Genomic DNA, 19754 nt, shown 5'->3' with positions numbered 1-19754 from the left:
CTGGTACTGTGTGCGAGGGGGGATGATTATTATGGTCTGTAGGCTGCGAGGTAACTATGCAGAGTTGAGTGAGTGTTGTAAGGAGGGGGGGGGAGTGTGCCTAGGATTATTATGGGATGTCTCTACCCCCCCACCCCCCCGATTTCTTTGTGTGTTTGAGGATGTTCGCTTCTGGTCACTGACGCTGGGGAAAGGGGAGAAGAGTGGACGACGTCTCCCAAAGATTTACACCTTTTCGGAGCTTCTTTTATATTTTTCAGTGATAGGTAAGTAACCTGCAGCTTTCGCGTCAGACTAAAGCTGATCATATCGCCGACTAACTACACCTTGGACTGACCTGTAAGTCAATTCCTCCCACCCACCTCCAACCGCCTGCGTAAAAAAAATTATAAATAAAAAAATGTATATAAAATGATTATATATATATACATACACACACATATATACACAAACAAAGACATTTGCGTTTCTCGGTAAGTTTTTCTTTAAAGCATAAAACAAAAAATACAAACATATCTAAATTACTGGTAACTTGCAACTGTGAAACACCGCGTTGTAAAGCGCCGTATGGTGTTTGTCGGGGGCTTCGCGACCTCCGCGTGTTATTTATTCAAGAAGGAAAGTTTTAAAGATACTAATCTAAGCAGAAACGAAGGCAGATAAGCGCTTTAACTCAACTCATCCAGCCGGCTGCCATTTTCCCTGCAACCGGATCACTTGACTCCGTTTGCTAGCTTTGCTAACTTGATTGACAGCTAAGTTGAGGGGTCTTGCTCGGATCGAGCGAGAAAGTTGACGAAAAAAGCCGAGATGACACGACTACGTTAAACTCTTTTAACACTACGCGTTGTATGACGTTGTTGTTTTGAAATGTCACAATCGTTCATTGATTTTTAATTCACCTTAACACAGATAGCTTCCCCATCAGTTGTTTAAACGTTATCTAGTTCTGTCAGTATGGGGTGCTGTTAAAAACCAGACCCAAATATTGTTGTCATTTCTATTTTATCAAGCTTCCGGACGCGGATATGTCTGGGAGTGAAGACGACAGGGACCATTTTGGACCTATGAGAGATGGTAAGGTTTAGCTGCCCTGTCAGGACCCTTATTAACCACATCATGTTATATAACCTCCCCAAATGAGCCTTAACTAACAAATGAACGTAACTGCTGACATGTCATAGTACTTATTGACAAATGGTAATTTCTGAAAAGAGAACGCTGCTAACGTTAGAATGTTTTTATGTTTTGCTCGAGCTGGCGATCCACGTGTTACTGCATCATGCTCCTATTTAAAGCAAAACCTTTAACATTAGTTTATGATGCAGTAGCGGCGAGCTGTAAGCAAAAGTCACATCACTTCCTGATTCACTGGCCAGGAGAAGATGTTAAAATGATAGACAAACCTATTTGTTACGGACCTCTTCGTATCTTAAGAAAGAAAAATACTTGTTTTTTTTCTACCTTAGCGATCATACCTCGCGCAATGTTGTTAGAATAGTGTGACAATGACAAACCCGTTTGTTTTTGCGTTCCTCTTCCGGCTGCCCTCGGTACTGGCTTTGACAGCGCAGCCTATCAGCAGAGTGCTTATAATAAATGAATGATTTTAAAAGCAAGAGCCTTATGACCTAGTTTCACTGCTGCTGACATATTTGGACCGTACACTCACATCTTAAAGCAGGAATGCATAAAAACAAAAAAGTATTCGGAATGCTTTAAGATGTGATATATAAAAAATAAATCTAAACTGATGTGACATTACCTTTAGTCATTATATTCAAGTCAAATGGGTAATAATGTTGAATTAAAAGTACTGTATCAGTTCAGGAAGGGTAGGAATGACAGAAAATCAAAAATGAGATGATTGTTCATGTTTGATGCATGCTATGTGTCTGTTTTGGACAGATGATGCCGATGAACCAACATCAGAGGCAGAGACTCCCAAATCCAAAAAGAAGAAGAAAGCAAAGAAAAACCGTGAAAGCAGGAGCAGCAAACGACAGAAACTTCTCAGAGAGGTTAGTGGAGCACCTTTAGGATATGAATATACACTGTATTTAAATATATAGATACTACCGTTTAATGTTTGGAGTTTTAAATAAATAATTTTTATTCAGCAATTATTCATAAAAATTTATCAAAAGTCACATCACTCATTATTTGCAATTACCATCACTGTTAAACCTTTAGATGAACAAGCATTAAACTGAAAGGTTTTTCCCTGAGTTTATCTGATATTGTCATCTCTCCTTGGGTGAATATTGTGGTCTAGGACGTTCCTGTCAGCTCTCCTGAAATCATGGAATCAATCCGAATGGTAGAAGGTGAGGAAGACGAGGAGGACCGAGTGATGCAATCTGAGAGTGAAGGGAGTGACTATGCACCAAGCAAGAAGAAGAAAAAGAGATCCAGCTCCTCCAAGGAGAGAAAGAAGGGAGGTTCAGTGGGAGAAAAGGCTGGTGGCTCATCTGGAGGAAAAAGCAAACGTAAAGACCCAGAACCTGAGGAAGAAGATGATGACGATGATGATGATGGTCAGGTAAGGTTTAGCCAATGGGTGGCCATTGTTCATCCCGGGTTTGACGTTAAAACCTTGGGACAACAGCAAAAAAATCAAATTCAGTGTCACATGAGGTTGATCTGCTAAGTACAAATACATAAACACACAAAAACACAAACACTGTGCATTTACAAAAGTTGTGCCACAGACGCAAATGTATTTACACAGGATTAAAAAATGGCTGAAAGATATTTGTGCCCAAGATATATTATTATTATTTATTTATTATTTTTTGCGACTCATGCTTTAATAATCAGCAAAGTATATGTTCCTGAAAAGGTCTGATACTGATTTTGAGCCTTGTCTTTGCTTTCACTTTCTAGATTTGTTGCCACAACAAATACTGATTTTTCAGTTTTGTTTGTGTTTTTTTTTTTTTTTTTCAGTGCTTCTGATATCATGTAGATTAGGGTTCCTCAAATCTTGTCCTGAAGGGCCATTGCTCTGCAGAGTTTAGCTCACACCCTGATCAAACTCACTTACCTTTAATTTTTTATAATGATCTTGAAGACATTGATTAGCAATCTCGGGTGTGTTTGATTAGAGCTAAACTCTGCAGGAAAGTGGATCTTGTGGGCCAGATTTGAGGATCCCTGTTATACATTTTCCTTCCACACTACCATGCAAAAGTTTGAGGTTGCATTCATTTTAAAAAATATATTTTTGTAGCATTATAAATGTCCTTAGTTAATTTTGATACATTGACTGAAAAATTGCAGCCCCTAAAACCTTTGAACAGTAGTGTCTGTTATGTTTTCAGATAAAGCTTCAGGTCACATGATATGTGTATATATATCTCAGGTTATAATTTCACGATTGCGTTCTTCTCTTGTGTTAGTCACCTGTCATCTTCTGTTCTTATTTCACAGGAACCCAAATCTTCCTCTCAGCTGTTAGCAGACTGGGGAATGAAAGACATCGACTACACCTTTACCCAAGAGGACTACACCTCTCTCACCAATTACAAAGCTTTCAGTCAGTTTGTCAGGTAGAACAGTGGCGCATCTCTGTCAGTTTTTGCCCCATTTCTATAACCGCCTTACATAAACATCTAGGTTATCTTGTGACTGATCTGAAATGTTTTTTCTCCCTCTTCTGTTTAGACCTTTAATAGCTGCTAAGAACCCTAAGATCGCTGTGTCAAAGATGATGATGGTGTTGGGGGCTAAATGGCGGGAGTTCAGCACTAATAATCCCATGCGAGGCTCAGCTAGTGCCAACGCAGCCCTGGCAGCTGCCAATGTAGCTGCTGCTGTGGAGAGTATGGTGACCAGGGTGGACGGAGGAGGGGCTGTTCCCGTGGCCACGCCCACATCAACAGCAGCTCCTGCTGCACCACCCCCATCCCAACAGCCCCCAGCGGTCCCCCTGCGAAAAGCCAAGACCAAAGAGGGCAAAGGTCAGAGGAGAGAGAGAGGAATTGGAAATTAAATTGTCAGGATCAGAAATAATTAACCGAGAACAAAATGAGGAAATTTTTAGAGGACCAAAAGAGAGTATATTATGTGTGTTTTTTCAATCTACTTAACACTTTTTGTGTCATTTATATATCTGCTTTAGGCCCAAATGCACGTAGAAAGACCAAGTCCACCCCAAAGCCCCAGGACAAAAAGTCTAAAGCGAAGAAAGTGGCTCCACTGAAGATAAAACTGGGCAATTTCAAGAGAAAACGTTCATCTGTATGTATCTATTCCATATGTGCTTACATATGTTACTGCAGCATAAATTAAATTAGCTAAATTATACATTATTATTCATATTTATTTAGTATTGTTAGTTAATTTAAAGTTCTGTCATGAAACTCTAGATGGCGCAGGCCGATAGATTCTAACTCAGTTTTAGGTAATCAAATCATTACTCACATTGCTCAGCTGATTGGTTTCTTTTTAACATCAGCAGCCAATGAGCTTGCAGCTCAACTTTCAAATACTTGGCTAGTTCTAGCTGTGGCAGTTGCAGCGTGCATCATAAACCCTCTACCTGCCCCAGCTCCACCTGTGTAGATCTGCTACAGGATGATCTTATATATGTTATATATATGAGGGTTATTTTAGATATGATATTTTTACTCTAGCAGTATTTCCTACATGCTCTCTGCAGCATGTCTGTGGATGTATTGGCTGTAGCAAGTCTCTGTACTTGCTCTACCGCAGCAGTATAGAAGATCCATTCAAGACCCAACACATTAACATTGCTATGTATATTACTATGCTAAACTTTCCAGAGAGTTGTCTGGACAGAACTGTTATAGTTATTAATTATATAATTAAAGAATATACATATATAATATATATAATATTTACTACTGTTAAATAGTTTGGGATGAATATATATATATTTTTTAAGAGATTAATATACTTTTATTCAGCAAGGATGTATTGCAGTGATCGTGAATTCAGTTAAAAGGACATTTGAATTTATAATGTTACAAAATAAAAAAATGTATCACTGGAAAATGTATCTCAGGAATAAATTACATTTTAAAATGTATTAAAATAGGAAAAAAATTATTTTATGTTTTTACTATATTTGATCAGATAAATGTATTAATAATTGCTTTGTGTTAAGAGACTTCTTTCAAAAGCCTTACAAGATTTTACCAACCAAAAACTGTTTAACGGTAGTGAATATATATTCAATTATTCCGTATTTTTATTGCTAATGTCGCCAACTTGTTTTGCACCCTTTCACCCATGGTTCCTTCTCTCAGAGCGGTGAGGATGATGATGGTGAGAGCGATTTTGACGGTTTCTCCATAAGTGATGGATCAAACAGTCGGAGCAGCCGCTCCAAGAGTAAAAAATCCAAGAGCTCCAAGAAGAAGAAGAGTGAGTCAAAGACAGCACAACTCGGATTACTCTGTTCACACTAATGAGCACACACACACTGTAATGAAAACACTATACTACTTTGGCCACCTTCTAGCCATTTACATTTGTTATAAACCCTCGTTTTCTTTCATAGTGGATGAGGATGCTGACGGCTATGAGACGGATCATCAGGACTACTGTGAGGTGTGTCAGCAGGGTGGCGAGATCATCCTGTGTGATACCTGTCCAAGAGCCTATCACATGGTGTGTCTAGATCCTGACATGGAGAGAGCCCCAGAGGGCACGTGGAGCTGCCCCCACTGCGTACGTACATGTAAACATGTTCAAAATAAATGTCTGGCCTTTCCTTGAGCTGCTGTGGGCTCATCAAGTAGATTCTATTTTCTGTGTGTGTGTATGTGCACCTTTTCCCTACCATTGATATTTAATGACTAAAGTTTCTGTTGATTATGCATTATTTATGTCTCTCTCTCAGGAGAAGGAGGGAATTCAATGGGAGGCCCGTGAGGAGAGTTCTGAGGGTGAAGAGGAGAACGATGATGGAAGGAGGGATGATGGAGGGGTAGAAGAGGAGGACGATCATCATATAGAGTTTTGTCGGGTGTGTAAGGATGGAGGAGAGCTGCTGTGCTGTGACACATGCCCCTCGTCCTATCACTTGCACTGTCTCAACCCTCCTCTGCCAGACATCCCCAACGGAGAGTGGATCTGCCCACGCTGCCTGGTGAGAGAGGAATAATAGTATAGTATGGCCTATCCATTGGATTAGGTTTTCTTGAGGTTTTATTTTCAGAGATGCCAGAGCTGAAATATATATTTTTAATTTATTTAAATAAATTTTATATTGTGGTTCCATTTGGCAAAACATAGAATATCATGTTTTTGCTTTCTCAGAGTGCTCCACTGAAGGGCAAAGTCCAGAAAGTTCTGGCTTGGCGCTGGGGTGATGCCCCTCCCCCTATGCCTGTGCCGCGTCCTGCAGAACTTCCAGCCGATGCTCCGGATCCTCCTCCTATGATTGGTCGGAAGGAGAGAGAGTTCTTTGTGAAGTGGTGCAACATGTCTTATTGGCACTGTTCTTGGGTCCAGGAACTACAGGTGACACACAAATAGAAACATACAATTTCTTGTTAACTGGAATGTGCCATCTTGCAATAATTAATTTTTCTTTCTTGTCACAGTTGGAGCTGAACTGTCAGGTAATGTTCCGTAACTACCAGCGGAAGACAGATATGGAGGAGCCCCCCAATCTAGAGATGGGTGCTGAAGGAGACGAGGATAAGAGCTGCAAGAGGAAGAACAAAGATCCCTTTTATGCACACATAGAGGAGACGTATGGGCGCTTTGGAGTAAAGTTGGAGTGGCTCTTCATCCACCGCATCTTAAACCACAGGTGAGAACGTTCATATGAACCAGTTGAAGGAAGACATCTGCTGAACTGTTTGGTCATTGATTTTTATTTTTATTTTTTTCTGGCAGTGTGGATAAGAAGAATAACGTTCACTATCTGATCAAATGGAGAGATCTGCCATATGATCAGTCAGCCTGGGAGTCTGAAGACATGGACATCCCAGACTATGAGACCTATAAACAACATTACTGGAACCACAGGTACATGCACACAGGCCTCTACAGCACTTCACACACATGCACACTAGTGTGAAACAATATCGAGTGCAAGTATAAATTAATCTGCTTATCTTCTTTTTTTTCTGTTCGTCAGGGAGCTGATGCTTGGAGAAGAGGGCAGACCAGGTAAAAAGATGAAGAAGGTGAAAGTGAAGAAGACAGAGAGGCCTCCTGCTAATCCTGTGGTGGATGTAAGGAACCTTAGAACAACTTGGAACAATGTTTTTCTACTTTGACTAAGAATTTTAATAGTAAACACATTTAGGTTGGACCCATGGTTTAGCACTGCAAGTCTGAACCAGACCCACTTCTATTCTCTAGTCTTGTTTCCCACTTTTGTCCGATAATTTCCTATTCTCTCAAGGGTAGACATTAATGTAATTATGAGCAAGACCATTTAGATTGATATAGTTTTAAAGAAAATGCATTCATATGTTTTTGACTGACAATGATCTAATATTCTTCCTGTCCCTTATTTTCAGCCCACTATGAAGTTTGATAGGCAGCCGGATTATCTGGACTCTACTGGCGGCACGCTTCACCCTTACCAGCTTGAGGGACTGAACTGGTTGCGGTTTTCTTGGGCTCAGGGCACAGACACCATCCTGGCTGATGAAATGGGTCTCGGAAAGACGGTTCAGACTGCTGTCTTCCTCTACTCGCTCTACAAAGAGGTGTGTTTCTAAAAACATATTGTAAGTGCAATAACACTCATGGCATTAGGTATTTTGTACTCACCAACAGTGATTTGGGGATCATGAAACAGTTTTTACTATTATCAGTGCTAAAAATAGTTGTGCTGCAAGGATTCTTTGAATAGTAAATTTAAAAGTACAGCATTTATTTACAGTAGAAATCTTTTGTAAAAAAAATAAAAAAATAAAAAAAATCTGTGACCTTTCATCAATTTAATGGATCGTTGCTGTATAAATTAAAAGTATTCAATTCTTTCTAACAGAAAAATCTTAATGACCCCAAACTTTTAAACTGGTAGTGTAATTACTCTTGTGTTATTTTAGTTTGATTACTTGATTTTACAGTAATAAATTATCTCTAGGAAGACATATTCATCATAAAAGCTATTGTTTGTAATGTGGCATTACAAGTTTATAATGCAGTACATTTGGTAATGGTCTCTCTCAGGGTCATTCGAAGGGGCCGTTCCTGGTCAGTGCCCCTCTGTCCACCATCATTAACTGGGAGAGGGAGTTTGAGATGTGGGCCCCAGACATGTATGTGGTCACTTATGTGGGTGATAAAGACAGTAGAGCTGTCATACGAGAAAATGAATTCTCCTTTGAGGACAACGCCATCCGCGGTGGGAAGAAGGCCTCCAAAATGAAGGTATGAATCCCAAAGGAGGTTTGGACGTGTAGAGTTGATACAGTAGCTTGTGGTTTGATGATATGCTTCTTTGTCTATACCTGTTTACGATGTGTTGTTCTGCTTCATTTGCGCAGAAAGAGGCTTCTGTGAAGTTCCATGTGCTTTTGACATCTTATGAGCTGATCACAATCGACCAAGCCATCCTGGGCTCCATCGACTGGGCTTGTCTCGTAGTAGATGAAGCCCATAGACTGAAAAATAACCAATCAAAGGTAAGCTCCTTATGTCAGATGAGTGACACATCAAAATATGTACTTATTAAAGGATTTGTTCATCCAGCAGTCAAAATTATGTCATCTGTCATCACCCTCCTGTCATTCCAAATAACTTACAATTAGTTTTTTCCACACATAAAGCTATCTAACGATTTGAAAAATAGTGCATACTTTTATAGTGCATTTGCACTCTTTATGGAGAAAAGCTATACAGATTTGGAGCAACATGAAATTGAAAAGATGATGAAAGAAGTTTCATTTCTGAGAGATCTATTGCTTATGAACTAGTATTTGATATAAAACTAACACCAAATCACTCTTGTTTTTATCTCCCACAGTTCTTTCGTGTGTTGAATAACTACCCTCTTCAGCATAAGCTGCTGTTGACAGGCACACCTTTACAGAACAACCTGGAGGAGCTCTTCCATCTGCTCAACTTCCTCACACCTGAGAGATTCAAGTAAGTGTGTGTGTGTGTGTGTGTGTGTGTTCTTTATAGGTGAATGCGATGAGGCCTGTTTATTTTTTTCAGTTGTTCGTTACTAAATGTGTGTGTTTCAGTAATCTGGAAGGTTTCCTGGAAGAATTTGCTGACATAGCTAAAGAGGACCAAATTAAGAAACTGCACGACATGTTGGGTCCACACATGCTCAGACGACTCAAAGCTGATGTCTTCAAGCACATGCCCTCTAAAACGGAACTCATCGTGCGAGTGGAGCTCAGCCCCATGCAGAAGTAGGAAACTTGTTCAGTGTTCGTCAGTGTTCTGCTAAATATTCAGTACATTCATTCCTCATTTGCGCCACCTGCTGGACACCCTCTCTGTTATTTACAGCATGAGTCTTTGCTGTATGACTGACAGATTGATGATTCTGATTATTCAGAGTGTGTACATATGAATTGAAGTTGTATGGGCCATTTATGACTTTTATATGGCAACAGTCTCTGATTAAATCTTTCTGTTTTTCTGAAACAGGAAGTACTACAAGTACATCTTGACACGCAACTTTGAAGCTCTGAACACTCGTGGAGGAGGAAACCAGGTGTCTCTGCTCAATGTGGTTATGGACCTAAAGAAGTGCTGTAACCACCCCTACCTCTTCCCAACAGCTGCTAATGTGAGCTCTCACTCACTTTCAAATAGGACAGTACCATTTTACAGTAGAAATAGGGGAACTTACAGTTACAGTTTGAATTAATAACAGCAGTACTTTCAACTGATCATTATGAGTCTGATTTTGCAGGAAGCCCCTAAAATGCCCAATGGCATGTATGATGGCAGTGCCCTGACAAAGGCTTCTGGGAAACTGATGCTTCTGTTTAAGATGCTGAAAAAACTGAAGGAGGGCGGACATAGAGTGCTTATATTCTCACAGGTACACACAAATACCTTACACAGAATACAGATATACTTAACTATATACTCAAGTATACTTAAACGCATTGTGCATGGATGCAGATGACAAAGATGTTGGATTTGCTGGAAGACTTTCTGGAAAATGAGGGGTACAAGTATGAAAGGATAGATGGAGGAGTGACTGGAGGGATGAGGCAGGAGGCCATCGATAGATTCAACGGTGAGGGGAAGAATGTCATCTATTTCCATGAAATAGCAAGGTCATAATGGATGTTTTGACAATATCTTTTTCTTTCCTCTTACTGCAGCTCCTGGTGCGCCTCAGTTTGTTTTCCTCTTGTCCACCAGAGCAGGGGGTTTGGGCATCAATTTGGCAACCGCTGACACTGTCATCATTTACGACTCTGACTGGAACCCACACAATGACATCCAGGTAGAGGCGACGTAAAATACCTGATGCTAAAACTATCAAACACCTGCATCTATCTCCGTGAGAGCGTCCATGTGGGTGAACTCTATCTGATGCTGTTTCTCTCCTGTTGTCTTTCCCAGGCATTTAGCAGGGCTCATCGTATTGGTCAGAATAAGAAGGTGATGATCTATCGGTTTGTCACTAAAGCATCCGTGGAGGAGAGAATTACACAGGTGAGATATGCAAAACTATGTTGAAAAAACTGTAAAAAAAAAAAAAAAAAACAATCAAACACTAGCATTTGCAAAAGTCATCTCCTGATCCTTGTGTCTCAGGTTGCAAAGAAGAAGATGATGTTGACTCACCTGGTGGTGCGGCCTGGTCTGGGCTCCAAGGCTGGATCCATGTCCAAACAAGAATTGGATGACATCTTGAAGTTTGGCACAGAACAGCTTTTCAAAGAGCTTGGAGAGGGTAATACTGTTTCAGGGAATTCTGCTTCATCTTCTGAACATGATATTTATTTGAGACCAGAAAATAAAGCATTTGAGAGAATAATAATGACTTTTAAATGTGGTAAAACGTTGTAACACGTACAGCTTTTAGTTTAAGGGTTTGAATGTGGTGTGTTTTGTGTATCAGCCACTATCGCATCAACTACAGAAAAGGTGTCAAACATAAGCTGCTGTGGTATAAAAGTGTAGTTCTGCTTTCAGTTGAAGATTATTTAGAGCTCTAAACTACACGTGACTGATGTTAAAAAGCCAAGTTTTGTTCCGATGCTGCAGTAGTTTTTTTTTTTTTTCATGGTGGCCTAGAGAAAATGTAGTAAAGTAAAAAAAACTAAAGCTAAATATGACAGGGCGCAAACCAAAAAAAAGAAAAAAAATCTTATTCCTGGGCCTTCACTTGCCTCGCTCTCTTTAAATGAGTGTTATGTTGTATTTTTATCTACTATCTGTCTTCGTCTCTCTCCCTTAAAATTAGAGTCAGGCAAGATTTATCAACATGATTAAAATACAGATAGTTTTAGACAGTACAGAAAATAAAAAAGTTGAATGTGTTAATACAGAAATGAATGGCAAGAATCTGCACAAGAAATGAAAGGGACCAAGTAAAAACTAAAATCAGTTCTAAATCAAATAAATCTGCCCTCCAGGTGACAATAAGGAGGAAGACAGCAGTGTGATCCACTATGATGATAAGGCGATCGATCGGTTGTTGGATCGAAACCAAGACGCAACAGATGACACGGAGCTGCAGAGTATGAATGAATACCTCAGCTCTTTTAAAGTGGCCCAGTATGTGGTCAAAGATGAGGACGAGGAGGTGAGTTTGTGTGGGATTGTGACTGTGTCTTATGTATGTACTGTATATGTATATCATATGGCGTGTCTTTGTCAGGAAGAGGATGTGGATAGAGAGATCATTAAGCAGGAAGAGAGTGTAGATCCTGATTACTGGGAGAAACTGTTGCGCCATCATTATGAGCAGCAGCAGGAAGATCTCGCTCGCCACCTGGGCAAAGGCAAACGGCCACGCAAACCAGTCAACTACAACGACTGCTCACAGGAGGACAGAGGTAGTAGACGGGGTACAGACGCACTTTTAATGCTTTTTTACTACTCTTTCCCTGTATGTTTGTGGTTGTTGTTATGGATGTGGTGTGATCTCAGGTCAGGAATGATAGTTTTTTTGTTTAAAATAATGCAGTTATATTTATAAATTATTAGATTTACATTCTATTAATTGTTTATTTTATGGTGGTGGTTGTGTCGATGTACATTACCAGTCAAAAGTTTGGACACACCAAACAATTGTTTATTATTATATCTATTATAAAACTAAACAAACAAATTGTATTATGTGGTATATTATGTTCTAGAAAATAATAATCAAAGCAAAACGTTTATATGGCAAAAATATAGGAGGCTTAATAAAAAATAAAAAAAACGATATGTTATATAATAATCATATTTTTCGGAACTATAAGTCGCACCTAAGTATAAGTCGCATCAGTGCAAAAATACGTCATGACGAGAAAAAAAAAAAAGTCGCACTGTCGCATTTATTAAGAACCAAGAGAAAACATTACCGTCTACAGCCGTGAGAGGGCGCTCTTTAGTCATTTTTTCTTGGTTCATGTCAAATTAATTTTGATAAATAAGTCGCATCTGACTATAAGTCGCAGGACCAGCTAAACTATCAAAAAAAAGTGCGACTTATAGTCCGGAAAATACGAAGATTATGAGAAACTCAGTCCAGTGTGTCCCGTTTGTTTTAGGTGTCTGCATGAATCCTTGTTGTATTGTCCCCTTAAATTAAATATTTTTTGTCAAGAGAGCTCAAGGGCTCAGTAATGTATTGCCTCACTCATTTGTGTTCCCAGACTGGCAGGATGATCAGTCTGATAACCAATCAGATTACTCGGTGGCTTCAGAGGAGGGTGATGAGGACTTTGACGAGCGGTCTGAAGGTGAGGAACAAAGTTAAACCATCCTTAAACAATCCGAATAGGCAGTTATTATATATTTGTATTTACACGATCCTCTTTTTTTGTTTTTAGCTAACTCCCGAAGACCAAGTCGCAAGGGCTTGAGAAATGATAAAGATAAACCACTGCCCCCTCTATTGGCCAGAGTGGGAGGAAACATTGAGGTTCAACTTCAGTTAACTTTCAGCTTGTTTCATCTATTCCCTTCACATACTCAGTGATCGTTAACCTCTCTCTCCTCATTAGGTTTTGGGCTTCAATGCTCGACAAAGGAAGGCTTTCCTGAATGCAGTGATGCGTTATGGGATGCCTCCCCAGGATGCCTTCACCACCCAGTGGCTTGTTAGAGACCTGCGAGGCAAATCAGAGAAGGAGTTCAAGTAAGTCTGACCGTCCTTAGAGGAGTTCTTGTTTTGATCTCATTTACTTGAGGACTGTCTCTCTCTTTCTCAGGGCATACGTGTCCCTCTTTATGCGTCACCTATGTGAGCCAGGCGCCGATGGGGCAGAAACATTTGCTGATGGCGTTCCACGGGAAGGACTGTCACGACAACATATTCTCACGCGCATAGGTGTAATGTCACTGATCCGCAAGAAGGTGTGTGTGAGGTTGTGGTTTCTTGTGTTTTAGTGGTTAGGAGTGAGCTGTTGGATTGAGTGAGTCTGCTATTGGTAAATGTCTGTGGTGATGTTATATGATTGACTGTTTTAATTTCTTACAGGTGCAGGAGTTTGAGCATGTCAATGGTCAGTGGTCAATGCCCTGGATGAAAGAACTGGAGGAAAGCAAAAGAGCGGCAGCCATCGCAGCGGGAGAAGATCCCAAAACTCCCTCTAGTGGAACACCTGCTGATACCCAGCCCAACACACCAATACCAGGTACACACATGCATATGAGTGTTGTTAAAAACTCAAAACCAAGAAAACAGTACTAAAATTGTAGAAAAATAGAAAATAAATAAAAGACTTAAGTAGAAACTAAAGCTATATAGAAATATAAAAAACAAATATAATTATACTTTAAATGGCTAAAAATGAATAACAATTAAAAAGGGAAATAAAAATATTAGTAAATATTTAAATGCTATAATATAATATAATGCAAAAATAACACTGGCTTATATGGGTCAATGACTTTATTATTAATATGAAAGTTTTGTCTATCAAAATTAATGTTGTTACCAATGAAAGTCACGTGGTCCATTGAACCCATAACCCCCCCGGATAATTGCAAATAATTCAACCTTTTTATGACGTTGAATTTTTTAAAATCTATTCCCAGAAGAGGATTTGTTCTTTATTCACAGGCAGCTTGTCTAGTATGTCTGCATGGACAATTCTTACACATTAATCTGACTCTCTTTTATCCAAATAGAAGACCTTTCCAAGAGCGATGATGTAAAAGAGCTGGAGGAGAAGATGGAGCTGGATGGAGAGAAGGAGACAAAAGGCTCCAGACAGGAGGATGAGGTACTTGTTATTTACGGTCTCACTTTTTCACTTCACCTTCCTGTTTCTCTTCTCTGTTTTTTAAACATTTTGTTTGTTTTGTGAACACCTGCTTGTCTCACTTGTCCAGCTCTCATTCTCACATCACCTCTTTTTCTCAGATCATTGAGATTCCTGATGAAGGTGAGAGATCCCCAAGTCTGGGAAAGAAAGAGGAGACTAGGGACAGGGAGAGAGAGACCACCTCACCATCAGCAGAAAAGGATGGAGGAAGCATAGATGAAGAAAATGAAAAGGATGGGGACAAAGAGAAGTCCACTGAATTGAAGGAAAACAGATCTTCAGATGTCAAAGCTGAAACTTTAGAAGCCACAAGCAGTGTAGACACATCCAAAACCAAAGGTGAAGTGCTAAGCACTACCTAAAATAATGCAAAAATACAAATTTATCTTACATTTGATTTGACATTCTCTTGTATAAATATCTAATCCATGAAAATAACCTTTCTAGTAAAGGTCCCCATGTGTAGCAAAACCAGATGCGAGATTGCAATTTGAATTTAAATGCATTGAAATTCATGTCAAATTCTCTACATTTTGCATGACCCCTATAACACATAGCATCAATATTGTCTTACTCCATTGCAGAAGAATCTGAAGAGAAGACAGACAAAATGGACACTAGCCCAGCAAGAGATGAGAAGAAAGGTACATGCTTACACAAATAGCAACGTTATACCACAGATAACTGTTACAATGAATAATCTCTCTCTCTCTCCTCAAACAGAGCTGAAAGACGAGAAGGACGGAGTGAAGTCGGAGGTCTCCGCTAAGCTGCAAAATGGAGAGAACGTCAAAGAAACAAGCGGAGGAGGGGATGGAGTGAGTGAGGAAAAGAAGAAAGCAGTGAAGCAGAGGTTCATGTTTAACATCGCTGACGGGGGTTTCACAGGTACACTGGGAATTAACTGTGTGTGTGTGTGTGTACATGCCGTTGATTTCTGAATCCGTGAACTCTGTTTCTTTCTAGAGCTTCACTCTCTCTGGCAGAATGAAGAGAGAGCCGCCACGGTCACCAAGAAGACTTACGAGATCTGGCATCGTCGCCATGACTACTGGCTGCTGGCTGGTATCATACAGTATCCTTAACACCATTACGTTGAATCTTATTTTTATTTATATGTTGTTGTTTTTTTATTGTTTGTATTATTTAAAATACACTAGCTGTGCAAATTTGCAAACACAAATAAATCATTTTTTTTTCTTGCATTTTAAAAGAATAATGATATAATTAAAACTGAAGTAACACAAACAGAAGTATGGGAACTGTGTTGTAGACGAGAAATGTGAAATAAATCAAAACTGTCCAGTACTAGCTATCTATGTACATGTAAATAATATATGTCTTCAAAGCGAATTTCCTGCATTTGAGCATAAGTCTTTAGAACAAAAAGTATTTTTAGATCATGAGCAACATAATTCAGTGTGTCCAAACTTCTACAGTGTATCACATATCTGATATCAGAAACTGGCTGTTATGTCCTTCACCTCTCTACCATCAGCCACGGCTACGCTCGTTGGCAAGACGTACAGAATGACCCGAAGTTCGCCATCCTCAATGAGCCTTTTAAGGGAGAGATGAGCAGAGGAAACTTCCTTGAGATTAAAAACAAGTTTCTTGCTCGCAGGTTTAAGGTTCGAGATGCACAGATATTACGAAACCGTACAAACTGCCAGGCAGTGTTTCGCCAGAGCTGCATGGCTGTTCTTTCAACTGCTTCATTTCTGTGTCTGTCTTTAGCTGTTGGAACAGGCACTGGTGATCGAGGAGCAGCTCAGACGTGCTGCGTATCTAAACATGACAGAGGACCCCTCTCACCCCTCCATGGCACTCAACACCCGCTTCAGTGAGGTGGAGTGTCTGGCGGAGTCACACCAGCACCTCAGTAAAGAGTCCATGTCAGGAAACAAGCCTGCTAATGCTGTTCTACACAAAGGTACAATAGTTCCCAACTCTGTGCACAGTATAAATTACCACACAGCTCTGGACACACTTTTGCAATGCAGAAGTGTGCTAAAAATATAAATAAATTTAAAAAAAAATATTTTTCAATATAAAACCAAATCAAAAAACAAGTTTTGTCCATTTTCGTGACACACAAACATTATATTTTCTTAATTGTTGTTAAACAACCAGAGATAACCTAGTAAATTTATTCGAAGTCTTGTGTTTTTTGACTAGTCAAGATTTGACAATAGATGCAGAGCGCTGGTGGATTTACGCATTGTGATTTATGTACTTATTGTGTTTATTTACATAGCTATAATTGCATAATACTATAAAATAAATGTTTTAAATTATAATTAGAACATAAAAGGAAAAAAATACAAAATAAAATGACATTATACATTAAATATGACAGTACAATGGCCAAAACATTTAATAGCTTAGGACAGTGTTTCCAGCACAGCACTGCTCAAAACCACAAAACTTCACACTTAGTATCACAGCATAGTTTTAACACATTTGGCTTGCTTTTTGCATCCTGTAGCTGTACTAATGTCGTTTAAAGGCAAAAACGAATTCATGTACTTAAAATGTTCAAATAAATAAATCTGTCCTACCTCAAATTGTTCTGTCAGTTCTTAAACAACTGGAGGAGCTGCTCAGCGACATGAAGGCAGATGTCACCAGGCTCCCGGCCACCATTGCTCGGATACCGCCCGTCGCTGTGCGGCTGCAGATGTCAGAAAGAAGCATCCTTAGCCGGCTGGCCAGCCGAGGACCGGAGGTCACGCAGACGCAGGGGCCACGCTGATGACTCCTTGATGAATTTTTCACTCGTACCTCCCATAAGTGACGGGATGAGGAATCATCTCGCACACATACAGACATGCACCTGGGTCAGGGGATCAGATGCATTGTATATATCTGAAATAAGTTCCAGCTGCCTACACTAGTTTGGACAGTAGGAGAGTGGAGCTGTTCCTAGTTAACACACTGTGGTTCCCTAACATTTAAGTTCAATTAAGGCATTCCAACCCATATACACAGCACCCAAATCATTCTCCAGTATATATCCAGTTGGGGTTTTCCAGATCACCTCCTCTGCACTGTTGTAGTCAAAGCAGGGCTTTTTGTGAGTTTCAACAATTATGCTCCAAGCTTGAAATTTAAATGCCGGTTTGAACTCTGTAACATCATGTGTTTTCCAACTTCTTGTACTGTAAGTATCATCAAGCAGCAGTTGGAAGCCTAGTGAAAAGTTTATGCTGGTGTAAACACAGTACCTGTCCCGGATGCAGAGTCCAGACTTTTGTGACATATAGCTGGATAGACTTGTCAGGTAATAATCCACTGATGCAGGCTCTGCAGAATTACCCTTCTTAAACACATACGCACTCTTCAGAAATCTAAAATTTCAAACGGACGTCAAAAATGCATTCAGAACTCTTATAAGGCCATCAAATGACCTTCCATTCCTTTAGATTAAGATTAAATATATATTATAACCAATATTTTGTTTTTCATTATGAGAACTACTGCTTTAAGAAAAGTCCAGCTCTGTTCACCATTGTTTATTAATATTTCTGTTCTTGTTAAAAAAATCTCTCTCTCCTGATTGGCCTGTGTATAATGTAACTAGACAATAAGTCCCAGTTTCCTTTTCCTACAAGAAAAGACAAAATTCCCCTAGCACAGGTGAAAAAAAAAAACTTGCACACTTTAAGAAGTTTTGAATATCTCACTTTGTAATTATCGTTGTTACCATTGTTCTTGTTATGTCTCATGTTTCTACATTTTTTTTCAGACCTGCAATAAAAAAAGTTAACAAAGCTGGCAGCGTTTTCTCTCTGTTTAGGTGTAGTGCTTCAGATGATGGTTCTGCTGAAATATTGATCTGGAACTATTTTCCTTTGGATTTTTAGCTACATTTCAATGCTACATTTAAATGCACGTATTTAATAGTTTTTACCTTGTTCATTATTAATCCCCTAAAATCAAGTTCATGGATTCCATTTGGATCTACAATCGTGTTCTGCAGATAATATACATAAGTCTCTTCTACAGACCAGTTTTGTAAGACATACAGAACCATATGAATCACAGAACTGTGTGTGTGTGTGTGTGTGTGTGCAAGGTATTTTTGAATATGAATCAGATTGGGAAAAACGGTTGGATTCAAGGGTTACATGGCCATGCCTTTCTAGTTACACCACTCTTTTCAACAGTACCGAAATTTCATTTGGATCAAGTTCAGTCGAATTGAGGTGTTTACATAGGAGCTTCTCAATCCGATTAAGAGACATAGCGATCATATTGTGAGATTACTTGGAGGGGAGGACAGCAGAGGATAGTTCAGAGAGAGATAAAGAGCGACTTAACAAATGACAAAAAGCAGGATGGGGAAATTGTCAATTAACGAAAATGGCAGGGTGGAGGCAGACAACTTATCACTGCAAATGCTTTGGGCAAAAGAGACGCACAAATCAAGATTAGTTAGTCAAGTCTTCTCTTTGCTGGTTGTTAAATCAATTTGCATGGCACAAATACAATGTTTGATCCATTCCATTAAAGAGCAAAACTGGACATCGGATAACTGCGCGCCTGTGTGTACGTTTTGAAGAGAAGATAAAAGCATGTCACGTGGGTAAGAGACGTCAAACAAAACTTGTACATCTCAAAAAACTAAAAGCAAACAAACATGGCTTTACCATGCTTCTTACTTTTTCAGTTTAGATTAAATTGAGATGATTGATCTTTGAATTATTTTTATAAATATATTTGGCATTTTTTTTAGAAGATGCTCCAACATTCTAGATCCAGTCTGCTGGTTGAAACCTCTCTTTGCATTAATATTTTCAAGGGCTTCCTGGTGCTGCCCGGATCAAATTCAGCTTTTCTGTTCAGCAGTGCTATCTGGCTCTCTGTGCTTCAAACTATAATCCAACCAACCATATTCAGTCCAGACTCTGTTCTAGACTTTACATGTATTCAAATATTATAGTTGTGACCTGAAGATTAGAGGGCTAGATATTTGCAAGGCAAAAATGTATCCTTTTCTGGGTGGAGGTATTAACTCAGCATATGTTAAATTGTGCCTGACAAAAGTTTTAACCATATAAATAAAAAAAAAAAAAAAAAAATGAGTAGCAAATCAGAATAATAGAATAATTTCTGAAGGATCATGTGACACTGAAAACTGGAGTAATGATGCTAAACAATGACCTTTGAAATCACATTGTGAATTTTTTTTCTGTTAATGTTTAGCAGGGATATTATAGTTAAATATAATGATAGTGTGGTGCATTATGGCAGGTAAGGTTTTAGATTATGTACCTCCATTTCGGCCATTTCGATGTAGTAATAATAATAATATAGATTTATTTCTGTGTGTTTGTGTTAGTGAGGGGAAGG

General features: G+C 39.2%; 1 protein-coding gene across 4 annotated transcripts; it reads left to right on the top strand.

Moving 5' to 3' along the window:
• The first annotated feature begins 16 nt into the window (after positions 1–16).
• On the top strand, positions 17–18173 carry LOC113081683 (chromodomain-helicase-DNA-binding protein 4-like). Of its 4 annotated transcripts, none has more exons than XM_026253708.1 (40): positions 130–266; positions 1014–1077; positions 1909–2021; positions 2276–2542; positions 3433–3551; positions 3667–3962; positions 4124–4242; positions 5274–5391; positions 5528–5697; positions 5870–6118; positions 6289–6492; positions 6576–6787; positions 6874–7005; positions 7118–7214; positions 7506–7697; positions 8167–8367; positions 8484–8621; positions 8963–9084; positions 9186–9359; positions 9601–9742; positions 9869–10000; positions 10084–10201; positions 10290–10414; positions 10534–10626; positions 10729–10867; positions 11553–11722; positions 11798–11987; positions 12783–12869; positions 12960–13051; positions 13134–13267; positions 13341–13485; positions 13610–13766; positions 14263–14357; positions 14498–14738; positions 14984–15043; positions 15123–15287; positions 15366–15474; positions 15898–16030; positions 16137–16332; positions 16979–17154. In XM_026253708.1, the coding sequence occupies exons 2-40, from the start codon at positions 1029–1031 to the stop codon at positions 17152–17154; spliced, it is 5871 nt and encodes a 1956-aa protein (XP_026109493.1). In that variant the 5' UTR covers positions 130–266; positions 1014–1028. The 4 variants fall into 4 exon arrangements, with proteins under 4 accessions (XP_026109491.1, XP_026109490.1, XP_026109493.1 ...); XM_026253709.1 differs by having other exon boundaries at positions 182–339; XM_026253706.1 differs by lacking the exon at positions 1014–1077 and having other exon boundaries at positions 17–266; positions 11798–11975; positions 16979–18173.
• The last annotated feature ends 1581 nt before the right edge of the window (positions 18174–19754 follow it).

The sequence above is a fragment of the Carassius auratus genome, unplaced genomic scaffold (genome assembly GCF_003368295.1).
Source record: "Carassius auratus strain Wakin unplaced genomic scaffold, ASM336829v1 scaf_tig00035020, whole genome shotgun sequence".
In the NCBI taxonomy this organism is placed as follows: Eukaryota; Metazoa; Chordata; class Actinopteri; order Cypriniformes; family Cyprinidae; genus Carassius; species Carassius auratus.
Note: the sequence above shows the minus strand (reverse complement) of the source record. Positions and strands in the feature narration are given on the sequence as shown.

Excerpts from the sequence above, each read along its gene's own strand:
- LOC113081683 (XM_026253705.1), top strand. The coding sequence starts at position 23 with ATGATTATTATGGTCTGTAGGCTGCGAGGTAACTATGCAGAGTTGAGT. Across the intron at positions 13,268-13,340 it reads AAATCAGAGAAGGAGTTCAA|GGCATACGTGTCCCTCTTTA; the intron begins GTAAGTCTGACC and ends TCTCTTTCTCAG. Across the intron at positions 15,288-15,365 it reads CGCTGACGGGGGTTTCACAG|AGCTTCACTCTCTCTGGCAG; the intron begins GTACACTGGGAA and ends GTTTCTTTCTAG.